The following is a 12,105-nucleotide window of genomic DNA, read 5'->3' on the forward strand; positions in this document are numbered from 1 at the left end:
GAAGAAGAAGAAGAAGAAGAAGAAGAAGAAGAAGAAGAAGAAGAAGAAGAAGAAGAAGAAGAAGAAGAAGAAGAAGAGAAAGATAAGATAAAAAATAGGGGTGCTTGTCATAAAAAAAAAAGAAACTACGTGTCACGGTGGCACTGGGTGGGAACGCAGGCAGTAAAGAAACTGGTGGTGAATGTATAAAAGGCACAGTGTCAAGCCAGGCGTGGCGGCTTGCACACCCCTGATTCCAGCATTCAGGAAGCTGAGGCAGGAGGATAGCCATAAGTCCAAGGCTGGCCTGAACTACATAACAAAAGCCTGTTTCAAGAAAGAAAAGAAAAGAAGAAAGAGAAGGAAGGAAGGAGGGAGGGAAGGGGTCAAAGAAAGGGGAAGGAAGGGGAAAAGGGAGAGGGGAGGGGAAAAACGGGAGGGGAAGGGAGAGGGGAGGAAGAGGGAAGGGAGGGGAGGGAAGGAAAGGAAAACACACAGTTTGAAGATGAGGCAAAGAAGATGCAAGGGCTGTGAGCATGCCTGGTGGAAGGTTTACTGGCCCTAAGCCAAGCCCTATCTGACCAGGTGGAGAAAAGATTTGGTCCCTCCATGAACAGAGATGAAAGGAGAGGACAGAGCTCAAGAAACACGAGACTGGCAAGCTGACACAGTGCCACAGAGGGCCTGGTATGATCACCACAGGTGACCCAGACTCTCCACAGCCAGGCTGGGGAGGCCACCACACACTTCACGAAGCCAGAGCTCAGGAAAGGCCTCATAACCTAGGCTCACAGGAGCCATCAGCCTTGCACAACCCAGCTGAGGGCGACTATGTCTACCCTGCCAGGCTACCCCAAGGGATCCCCATTAGCTCGAGGACGGCAGCCTCCCTGAACTCCAGTGTGGCCAGGTGCTGTGGATTTCACACCACCCATGTGGCACTGGGCCCTTTCTTGGCTGTCCCTCAAAGTGTGATCTTGAGAAGTTATCTAGCACTAAGGAGACAAGTACACCAGGGAAGAGATGATATCCTCCTGACCTGGTGCAGAGAGCTCAGATGACTGAGTCACTGATGTCTCAGAGGCCAGCCGAGCCTTCTGTGGCTTCTACTGGCCCTTACAACCACTATGATGCTCAGGCCAGAGCAGGCTCTGTGCCCTTGGGCTAGCTCAGCAGCAGGTGGGCATCACAGGAAGAGCCATAGGCAGCTAAAGGGTAGGTGTGGGCTCTGAGCCAGGCTGCAGCATGGACTCTGCTACTCCAAGGCTCTTCTGGCCCCAACAGCCTGACCTCCTGGATTTACCCATTCAGTCCAACCAGTGCCCATCACCTACAGACAGTACCTGGCACCCACCTGTGGTCTGGGCCACCTTGACCAGACCTCTTCGGAAGATGCTTTTGAGCCTCAGCTTCATGTTGAAGTTCTTAGCCCCACCAGTCACTGAGATGAGGAGGTTGGGGACATCCAGGCCCCAGTGCTGGGTCATGAGATGATAGATCATGCTGGAAGGTGTGTCCTGGGACACTCGGACATACTGCATGAAAATCAGGGACAGCAAGGGGATCCTGAGGCCATGCCCCTCACTCTCCTTGGGCCCCTGCTTCAGGGTGCTTCATGCGTGCCCCAAGTCCTGATCCCACTTCCTGCCCACACCACCCAGCGTTGCATTGAATGTCTCTCTCCTGGGTCCCAGGGTCCCTGGTTCAGCCTCCTCTGCCTCTCATCCTGCCTCACCCTCCTCAGCATTCCTGCTGGGGGTCCCCAACTCCACAGACCCTAGGAATCCACAGTAAACTTCTTTTACCTTGGTTCCCAGATCCCTGGCCAGAGTCCCCCAAGATAGGCTATGAAGAACAGAAAGGAGATGGCAGGGTCCAGGAGGCCACAAGCATTCCCCAGCAGACAGGCCTCACTATGCTGGTGAGGGTCTAGTCAGGTCCACCAGGGCTGCTGCCTGTCAGCCCTCAGAGCAGTTGGCCCTGTGGGCCAGGCAGATATCAGGGAAGGCCCTTCCCTGTGGGGCGCCCTTATGATCCCCAGAAGAAGAGAAGCTAAGGATCCACCTCGTAGGGACACACATGCTGTGACAGGATGAGGTCAGGCTGCATACTAGGCTCTGGGTCTGGATTTGTCATGCACCATGGTGCTAAAGCACCACAACAGGAAGGCAAAGGCAGAAACTGTCCCTGTGGCAGCACATGGAGGGGGCTGAGGCAGTGGGAAGAGCCTGGGCGGGGGTCCCACCTGGATTCCATACCCTTCACCGAGTAAGGAGACCCTCATCCTGCATGATCAGTGAAACTGCCTGCCTGGTAAATGTAAAGACAGATGACCTAGGGGTGGGACACTCATACATGATCATGGGAGGCTGGGGGTCTGGGGCTGCATGGCCCCATACCCCAAAAGGCCTTGCTTGATTTCTTCGGTCAAGTGGACATCACTTTGAGGGATGCAAAGGAGTTGAAGGAATAGCCACACAGAGTAAGTCAGAGGCTCAGAGGCTCCAGAAGCCAGCAGGAAAATAAGTGACACTGGTGCCCCCTCCCCACAGGACAGTGGGCAGGAGCAGCATCAGATGTTTAGGAAGCTGCTCACTGCCAGAGCCCACTCACACCCCAGCCACACGCCCTGGGAAGCTCCATGAATCCCAATTCCACTCCACAGACAGCAGGAGCCTGAGGTCACATCACCCACTCCATCCTTAGCTTGGCTGGGGCCCGTGTAGCTAGCTACCACCAGCCACCCCCAGGAAATCTACCAAGGACCACCCCAGCTCCTGCCTCCATGGAGACTATGGCACAAAGGAACCAACCTTTCCCACTTTTTGGCCAAGGCCCGAAAAGACGATGTCGCCGAAGGCATCCGTTGGCATCTCCTGGACATGCTTCTTTGGGTCCCACTCCTTGCCCTGGAAGGCATGAGGCTTGGTGGCCTCCTCCAGGTGCTGCTCACGGGTGTAGCCACACTCACACACCACCTTCCTGTGAAGACACAGGCATCACCAGGGGGAAGGAGGAATCCCCTGCTCCTGGGAGCGTCAGGGCCCAGTGAGCCAGGACTTCACCCAGCAGTGCCATATCTCAGCCTCAGTGTCACAGAAGGCCACATAGAAGTAGTAACAAGTTCCCATCCTCCTCACCAGGTGACATCAGAAGGGGCAGAGTGAGCACTGGAACTCCACAGTCTTGGCTGATGAGATGCCCTCACTATAGCATGCTAGCTGGGGCTGACGGGACCTTGGACCCCCACATACGCAGGTGCTGGCCTTGCCCCCCAACACACACATATCACAGGCCTGCTAGAGCTAGAGACCCAGAGCCTTACAGGGTAAAACCTAAACTGTAAGGGTCTCCATTGAAAGTCAGTGGTGCCCAGAGAACCAGGAACCCCCAAGTAGAACAAGAGAAAACACAACCTTGGTGACCACCACACCAAGATGTGAAAGCCATCTTAAAAATGCTTCTCTGCTGCTGGGGAGATGGCTCTGCAGCATAAGGGCCTGCCTGGCAAGCACAAGGTCCTGAGTTCAATCCCTGGTAACCAAAAAAAGCTTCTATGAACAATTAGAAACTAAAGAAGAAAGGATAGAACAGACGGAAATTTTACAACTGAAAAATACATTATTCAACATTTTTACAGTAGACTTCTAAATTTATTTATTTTTTTAACTTTTTGTTACAGGGTCTCACCACACAGTTCGGACTTGTAGTGATCAATCCTCCTGTCTCAGCTTCCCTGCTGCTGGGATTACAGGCATGCACCACCATGCCTGGTTCCAAGGCCAGCACAGCATTCAATAATGAAGACTGAACTTGAGACCTTGCACTTGCCAGGCAGGCATTTATGCCACAGAGCTATCTCCCCAGCTCTTGACATTTTTTTAAAATGGTATATGGACTCAATTGCAGAATGGAGAAGAGAAAAACAAATCAGTGAACTAGAAAAGAGAACAACTGAATTATCCAATAAAAGCAACTAAGAGAAAAACCAAAAATATGCCAACCAAAAATGCACAGGTCACATAGCATGAAAGTCCCAAAGAGACAAACATATAGGGATGGGAGAGGCAGGGTATGACCACAAGGGGAAGACCACAAGGGGAAGACGAGAGGAGATGCTCATGAAGATGGGGCAATAGTGTGTCCTGCTGGTAGCAGTGGTTATCCAAATCCACACATGTGACAAAAGGACACAAAGCTGGGCACACACACATACTGCGCTGAGGTGGAACTCCAACCATGTTAGTCTTGCTAACATGGTATAGTTGTGCAGGACATAAACACAACAGGGTGGTACTGTGGTAGCTTTGAAATGTCTTTTAAATCTGGATTTCAAAATAAAAAGTTGAACATACATGGTAGAGGTTTGGCACTGAAGGGCCAGGGCTGCTGCAGAGCAGAGCTCCCCCAGTCTCCTTGGGCCCTTTCAGGGTGTCCATGCACAAAAACACTCATGTCCGAAGCTGGCCCCGCTTCCTCCTTCCCTCCAGGAGAAAAGCCGCTGCCTGTCCACTACTGTCCCCTCACGGTCCTCCTCTTTGTGGGCTGAAATCTTTTTACTTCTTGCTGCTATGCGTGGGGCTGCAGGAGCGAGAAAAGATGAGCCCATGTGTTTCTTATCCTTTGCTGAATTAAGAATCCTCATTGTTTAAGGTGATCACTTTTTGCTACTAACAAGAGACCTAGAAGACTACAGACGAAATGAAGAAGAAAATCTAAAACCGGATGAAACCTGACCCAGATGTTCTAGAGGGAAGACCGCGGAACTCCAAGGAGCAGAACTTGGGTTTAGCTGCCACTTGTCAACTGTGGGATCCTGGGTGTTCCTGAGCCTGGGTTCTTCATCATTAAAATGGGAAAAGATAGATAACAAGGCACAGGGAGACAGATCTCCTGCAGATGGAAAGGGGACCGAGAGATGGGGGGAAGAGAGGATAGGGAGACAAAAAGAACTAAGATGTGTCGTGTACGTGTGTCCCACAATGGATGGAATCATCAGAGACTGAAAACATGGGCCAATAAAAATAAAAAAATTAAAAATGGGAAAAACAATGCACCCCTGGTCCCACCCCCAAAGCATACTGAGGAACTTCCAGGTTGGCAGAGATCAGAATGGAACGACTGTGTGGCCCCACTTCCCAGGTAGGGACTAGGTAAAGGCCAGGGTAAGTTGCTGGACAAGGACACAAGCTCTTGTAACTTCTGTATGTTTTAATATCTGCACAGAACCCGGACCCTTGCACTGAGCTACATCCCAAGCCCTTTTTTATTTTTTATTTAGAGACAGGATCTCACTAAGATGCTAAACTCCCCATTCTGAGCTTGAACTTGGGCTCTCTGGCTCGGCCTCCCAGAATGCTAGGTTATGGGTGGGCAACACCACACCTGGCCCCAACTCTTGTATTTTGGGCCAGTGCTACTCGAAATTTTTGCTTAGATTTCTAGCAGTCATCAGCTAACATGCTACCACCTTTTCTCTTTGAACTGTCGCCTCTAAGGAGGTGAGATCATACATTTCCACAGTGTCCTGGATCCTGACACAGCAGGAAGCTGCACGAGGTCACTGGCCCAGAAGCTAACCAGTCTGGGCTCCTGCTGTGAGCCCCTTGGCCTAGATAGGCAGGAAGCAGAGAACAACAGCATCTGAGCCCCAGCTTGTGCCGGGGCCCCTGGGCTCCTAAGTGCACATGTCCTGCTTCTACTCCTGAGTCCTTTGGTGCCTCCACTGTTAGTGCATACCCTGCAAGGGAGGACAGAGAGGTGACAAGATAGCAGGACAGGGTCTGACCAGGGTGACAGTGTTGGCAGTGAGCATGGGACATGTCCATGCCACACTGAGGGTGGTCATCAGAACACAAAACCAACAGGATAGGTGGAGTTGGGGAGGGGAGGTTCCCAGTATGGTGGGGACACAAAGGTTCCACAGCACTGTGCGAGAAGACTTCAGGACAATGGCTCATCTGTTGCCAAAACTATGCCCCAGCAGGGAAGGGCATTCAGCACACACTCTGGTCCTGTCTTCCCATAGACAGCAGTGAGTAGCTGTCGAGTGGCAACATCCAGAAGACCCTGGGTGACCTGGTTCCTACAGCAGGCCTGGGTCACTCAGGCTGGCATCTGGAACCAGAGCTCCCCACGCCAGCATGCAAGGGTGCTTCCTGGAGCCCAACCTGTTCCCACACGTGGTTTATGCTGACGCCTTCCCTCCTGTTGGGAGCTGCTGGGCAGGGTGTTAGACTCTAATGGGCGATGCTGCCCCAGGCTGCCACTCTCTTCCCACATCAGAGGAAGCTCTGTAGTCACAGCCTCAGCCCTGAGCATGACAGGGTCCTGCGGGATAAGTTTTGTCATCTGCACTGACTCCACACAGCACCGACCCTTTCTAAGGCCTCCCCACCACCATGCAGCTGTAGAGCCAGCACATAGGATGCACCCAGAGCCCAGCCACAGCGGACTTCGGGCCTTGCACCCTTCTAGGTGTCAGGATGCAGGGGCTTTCCCCTCTTCCCACCTGGGGTCCCTTGTCTTTTTGCATACAACCGTCCCTCGGTATCACAGGAAATGACACCACAGAACCCCACAGGTACCAAAAGCTGCCAGTGCCAAGTACTTTACACAGAATTACACAGCCTCCCCATGACCCTGTGCCCACCTCCTGTAACTGTAACACATGCCACAGTGTGAGTATTGGTGAGCTGCCATTACACTGCACTCCTCAGGGAATGACGATGCAAAAGCCTGTATGTGTCCAAGGCAGATGTTTTGTTTTGTCTTGTTTTCAAGCCTTTCCTACCTGAGGTTTGGCAAAATCTAAAGCTAGGGATCTGCGACATGGAGGTGCTCTGGCACCTGGAAATAGACTTGCCCCAGGCATACTAAGGACAGACTGTAGTTGTGAGCTAGACCTGGTGGCCACTCCCTCTGTCCTAGCCACTTCCCCCGTCACTGGGACACAATACCCAACACCCACAACCTAAGGAAGGGCAAGTTTATTTTGGTTCTCATTTTAGTCTATAGAGCAGCATGAAAGAAGGGGCTGCCAGAGGACAGCGGCTCCCCACTGGTAGATAGGAAGAAGAGAGAGAAGGGAGGAGCCGGGGAGAGAGACGACCCCTTCCAGGCCGCACCGCATGACCGCTGCTTTGGGGCAGACCTCAACTCCTAACAGCACATTTAGCTATAAACTCCAGGGATTAATCCACCCACAGTGTAACACCCCCATGACCCAATCACTCTTCAAAGAGCTCCTATGAGCACAGGAGACTTTGGAGAGCATCTAGATATGAAACATGGCACTCTGCTTCCAGGGCTTGAGCCCCCCGGTGTCTGAGGAGGAGCCAGGCTGGAGCGTGAGCCCTGAAGCCTCAGTGCACGGGACACTCGCAGTGACCATGCCTGGGCAGAGCACAGGGCCCAGAGTGACCTTATTGCTTCCTGTGGCTCCTTCCCACATCGGTCAGTAAGCAGCTGTGTGCCAGCCACTTGCCTGCGTGAGGAGGGATGAGACAACACTGTCGTGGTCCCTGCCCCAAAGAGCTCAGCAGTGAGTGGGAGAGACAAGGCCTGAGCCCCAAAATGACTCTACAGTGGCCAGCAGAGAGGAGGAGAGAGGCCGTGCCCTGTACGGCATGTGGCCTGGGAAGAGCACACCAAGAGGCAACAGGCCTTGAAGCTAAGTAGGAGTTTCCAGGAAGGAAGAAGGGCCAGGAGAAGATGGCCTGTCCAGAGCAGCACAGAGGGTGGCTGGAGGGAGAGGCCACTGAATCAGTGCACATGTGGGCTGGGCCTGGCACACACAGGGTGCTCCTGCTGTCTCCTATGGAGTCCCTGATTTGGGCAGGGAGCAGGGGGGTTGGGCAGTTGCTATAGTTTATACCTAGGCATCCCTCTAAAGCCTCATGTGATCACAGGTGGGGCTTTGGGAAAGTGACTGGATTGTGGGAATTGTATCTGCTGAGCTGCAGTTAGGAGGTAGGGACTGCTTAAAAGAAGTGGATCACTGGAGGTGCAAAAGGGTTCATCTCCTTCCCTGGCTCCCCCCTTTTTCTGTCTGCTTCCTGTCCACCATGCAGGAGCAGCTGTTCTCCACCAAGGCCCTGCACTGTGCTGCCCTGCCTGGGAGCCAGCCGACCATGGACTGACACCTCTTCATACTGTGAGCCCAAATAAACCTCTCCCCCTTTCGGTTGTGGGTGTTGGATGTGGGTGTCCCAGCAATAAGGAAATGAACCACAACACCTACCCAGAACCAGGAGAAGAGGGTCACAGGCTTTAAACACAAAACATATCACTTACCCAGCATCAGATAACTTGGAACTTTCCACAAAATACACACATTCTTTCTTCCTGATGTTCTCAGGAATCCATGAACTCAGATGCTCTTGCTGTGTGTAGAAAGGGTTCCTTTAAGGTCCTGAGATCATCAAGTCATGAACCCTCAAAAGTTCACAGCCCAGGCCTTCAAGGACTGCCAAGTTTCAACAGAGGAACCCGGCCCAACACCAAGGTGACACACCCTTGGACAGCTCTCCAGGGCAGGTTCAAGAGAGGGAACTGAATCTGTGTGATGTTTCTTTTGGCTCTCAGACCCAATCTGAACGTGCACTTCATACTGTACTTGTTTACATCAGTCTCCTCAGTGACAGCGGTGTGGTGGAAGCTGTGCTGGGTAAGACCCAGGACCCTTACTTTGGTGCTTACTGTCTGAGAACTGCAGATGCCTTCCTGGTACTACAACATTTGAAGTTGCTTTCAGCCCAGTTTATCAAGGGCACTGACCACCACAACAGTAAAAATGGGAAATCACTGTGCTGCAGGACACAGAGAGGTAAGCCACCCCACCCCACCCTGCTATAGGACACAGGACCTGGACTCACATTCGAGCAGATCACAGAGCAAAGGACAATATAGTCCCCAGAGGACAAGGAAGTCCAGTACCCACCATCTCCCGAGGCCCCCGGGCCCAAGGTGTTTCTGAGCTGTAGCCCTGGGTTTGGCAGTCCCTCTCCACCCAGACAGGAAACATGCCCAGCCCAGGTCACTGCTGAACCCCAGGGTTTGGGCTGATCTGGCAGATGGCAGAAATCTGGCCAGCTCTGTGGCTGCCCACAGAGGTGGGGAGCCTACCTTCTCACTGCTGCCAAAGGGGCACTGCAGCCTCCTGCTCTTGCACAGGCTGCTGTTGCTCCGCCGGAGGTTGGGGACCATGCTCAGATCGGTCACCCTCCTAGGCTGTACCCCAAAGCCATCCTCCTGCTCAGAGCCAGCTTTCCTGTGGGCCGAGGGCTCCATCCTGTCACAGCTCCTTCTTCTGCCACTTGTCCACCTCCTTCAGGGCCAGCTTTTCTCCAGCTCACAAGCCCAGGGGTTGTGGAGACACCATGGGGGGAGGGGCTGCTGAAATAGAGCAGAAAGAGGAAGGTGAGATGTCTGCTCTGGCCACGTGTTTCCTCATGTAGCGCACTTATCAATGTCTCCCAGGGCAGTCTGCTCTTTCTCCCTGGCTGCCCAGACTCTGTCCAGCCTTGCAGGACACTAGGCAGTGTGGAACTACACACATGTGGGGCTCTATCACACTGGTCACAAACTCAGGCCACTGTGCTACCCTACCCATTCCCATACACTTGGTGCACTGTACATTCCCAGACAGCCCAGACTGGTGTTGGGAGGGACACAAGTGAGACCTTCACATGCCCTGTATGCACCCTCAGTTCCGCATCTCATGGTTCCAGACATGGGTTCACCTCTTTCACTTTCCAGAAAGAAGAAACTACCCTCCCCCACTGCCCACAGATTGCGCTTCAGGAAGTACCACAGGCCCTGACCCCAAAAAACCATCCCTCTCTTTCCTGACCCACCCCTGAGACCACAGAAATGAGAATGAATGTGTTTAAGTCCTGCAAGCTCCTCTAGCCCATGGACCTGAGCTGGTCTCCTGAGGACACTGAGGGGCAGCGTAAAGGGACAGATTGTGCCAGTGTTCTTACTCTGTTTTGTATCCTGAAGGGATCAGGGTCAGTAGGGCTGGCAGCCAAGGGAGCTAATGAGCCATGGTGTCCTAGTGGCAAAGGGGAGGCCTGAACCCCTTTCTAGCTCCACCACATCAAGAGGTTACCAGAAGACGTATCCCTGCCACATGCCAACCATATGTTCCCTATGCCAGTGCCACAGCTCCAGATGGACTCTGGGGGCTCTTGTGACATTGGAGAGCCTCTCAGTCCCCTATTGCCACCCCACCTCCGACCCTCAGACACACATATCCCCAGACCCAAGGACAGGGTGAGCTGCTGGACCTCTAGCTTAGCTCTGAGAAGAGAGAACCATCTCATCCCTAGTGGCTTTTCAGAGTTCCTTGATGTCTTGCACAGCAGCTCACTGGTGTCATTCCCCAGCCTATTGCTAAGGCCAGCAAAAAAGCAAGACATGTTCTCACTGGACATAAGAGGGTCAGAGGCAGTAAGTGACCAGCTATAGGAGATCTGGTCCAGAGATGGTCCCCTAGGATGGGCATCTTGAAACGCTGGAAATGAAGAGGCCAGTGTGGGCTGAGTGTGCCATAGAGGATTTGCTTGTCCTCAGGACCCTAACGTGTTCCTGGCTATGTTAGGCAAATGGTTAGACCAAGCAGGTGAGGGGCAAACACACAGGTCCAACATGGTGCGCATCACCAGGTGAGTAAGGAAAGATGCCAGTGCAGTTCATTGTTGTTTGCTAGGTCTGGGACCCAAAGCAACCTCACAGAGTACAGTGACATCTTAGGATCATTCATGGTACCCAGTCCTACTGACACCTGGCCACCTGGCATGCACCCCAGAGCAAGTCCCCCAGAACTCCCAGATGCTGTGGCCTATAGAAAGGAAGTGTTCTGTGAGACGCCCTGCCTCAGGCTGGGACCCAGGTAAAATGAAGAATTTATCTGTGAATTTCTTTCATGATGAAAGTGCTGACCAACTAAACAGATGGGAAAACACTGCCTCCCCTAAGCAGCTTCTGAGTAAAGTGGTGGTAAGCCTCACAAGCACCCCCAGTCTGCAGACCACAAGAGTGGCAGGCACACAAAAGGCATCCAGATTCACACTTGGGGTGACACCTTTGTGGCTTTGCCCCCCTGCTTGAAGGGGTAACTCACTCTCGCTCTGCCTAGATGTCTCAAACCCTCTGGTCTTGACTCAGTTCCCTCCTCAAGAGCACCAAGAAAGTTCAGGGTGGCTTCTCCATGCATCAGAACCGGCTTCTGAGGACAGTCACAGTCTTGCTTCAGACAGCTGACATCTCAGCACACCCACTCAGGTCTTGTGTGAGATTTCTCACACCCCAGATGCACACAGCCCCAGAATGTGAAGCCAGCACCCCTGCTCTTTGCATTGGGGATGTCCAGAGATGGGGAAACCCTGAACCCCAGGGCCGACAATGGCTATTCAAAGGACAGTGCCACAGCCAACCTTCTCTGGATTCCTCTACACACAAGCACACAGTTGACCTCTTTCTTCACTTTCCTGACAGCATCTGGCCACCCTGGTTTACAGCTAAAATTCTGCAGAAGCACCTGGCACAGGTGTGTGTGCTGAGCATTCCTGGAGGCCAAGGGATGGACAGCTGAGTAGCATGTCCACACTCACCTGGATACAACACTTACAAAAGCACATGCCCATGCTGGGAATCTGAGGCTCCTGGCACAGAGGAAGCAGGTGGGCAGCCCAACATGGGCTGCATCTCCCAACATGAGCTCTGCATAGTGGCACTCAGGGAGCCTCCAGGAAAGAGCACAGATGTATGGGAAAGGGCAATGTCACACCTGTCCACCTTAGCCATGAACAGCAGCTGCCCGTGAGCCTTGCGGACACCACCCCCATCAGGAACGGACATGGGGCCACAGTAAGACTAGGGGTACAACCTCTTATAATATTGTGTACTTTCAGGTGTACCCGGGTACCCCATCCCCTCTGCCCAAAGAAATTCCTGGGAAATAGAGCAAATAGAAAGCATTTCATCTGTGGGGTAGCCTCTGTGCATGAGCCACCTGGTGATGGGACAGCCCCCCATTCAGGGTCCCTCACTGTGAGCTCTGCCCTCTCCCAGGTCGCAGACACCGGCTGTGAACAAATCGTAGAGCACAGGTACAGAGGT

General features: G+C 53.0%; 1 protein-coding gene across 1 annotated transcript in view; it reads right to left on the reverse strand.

Annotated features, from left to right (window-relative positions):
- The window catches only part of Trpm2 (transient receptor potential cation channel subfamily M member 2), a 52,727-nt gene that overhangs the window by 40,217 nt on the left and 405 nt on the right, over positions 1 to 12,105 (reverse strand). Inside the window, exons 2-5 of the mRNA XM_004631796.2 lie at positions 9,106 to 9,375; positions 8,275 to 8,363; positions 2,793 to 2,961; positions 1,334 to 1,514 (exon numbers count right to left, since the gene is read on the reverse strand). Of these exons, the coding sequence (XP_004631853.1) occupies positions 1,334 to 1,514; positions 2,793 to 2,961; positions 8,275 to 8,363; positions 9,106 to 9,270 (604 nt within the window). The 5' untranslated portion in view covers positions 9,271 to 9,375. The remainder of the gene's footprint in view (positions 1 to 1,333; positions 1,515 to 2,792; positions 2,962 to 8,274; positions 8,364 to 9,105; positions 9,376 to 12,105) is intronic.

This window comes from Octodon degus, unplaced genomic scaffold, assembly GCF_000260255.1.
Source record: "Octodon degus isolate 3935 unplaced genomic scaffold, OctDeg1.0 scaffold00045, whole genome shotgun sequence".
Classification (NCBI taxonomy): domain Eukaryota; kingdom Metazoa; phylum Chordata; class Mammalia; order Rodentia; family Octodontidae; genus Octodon; species Octodon degus.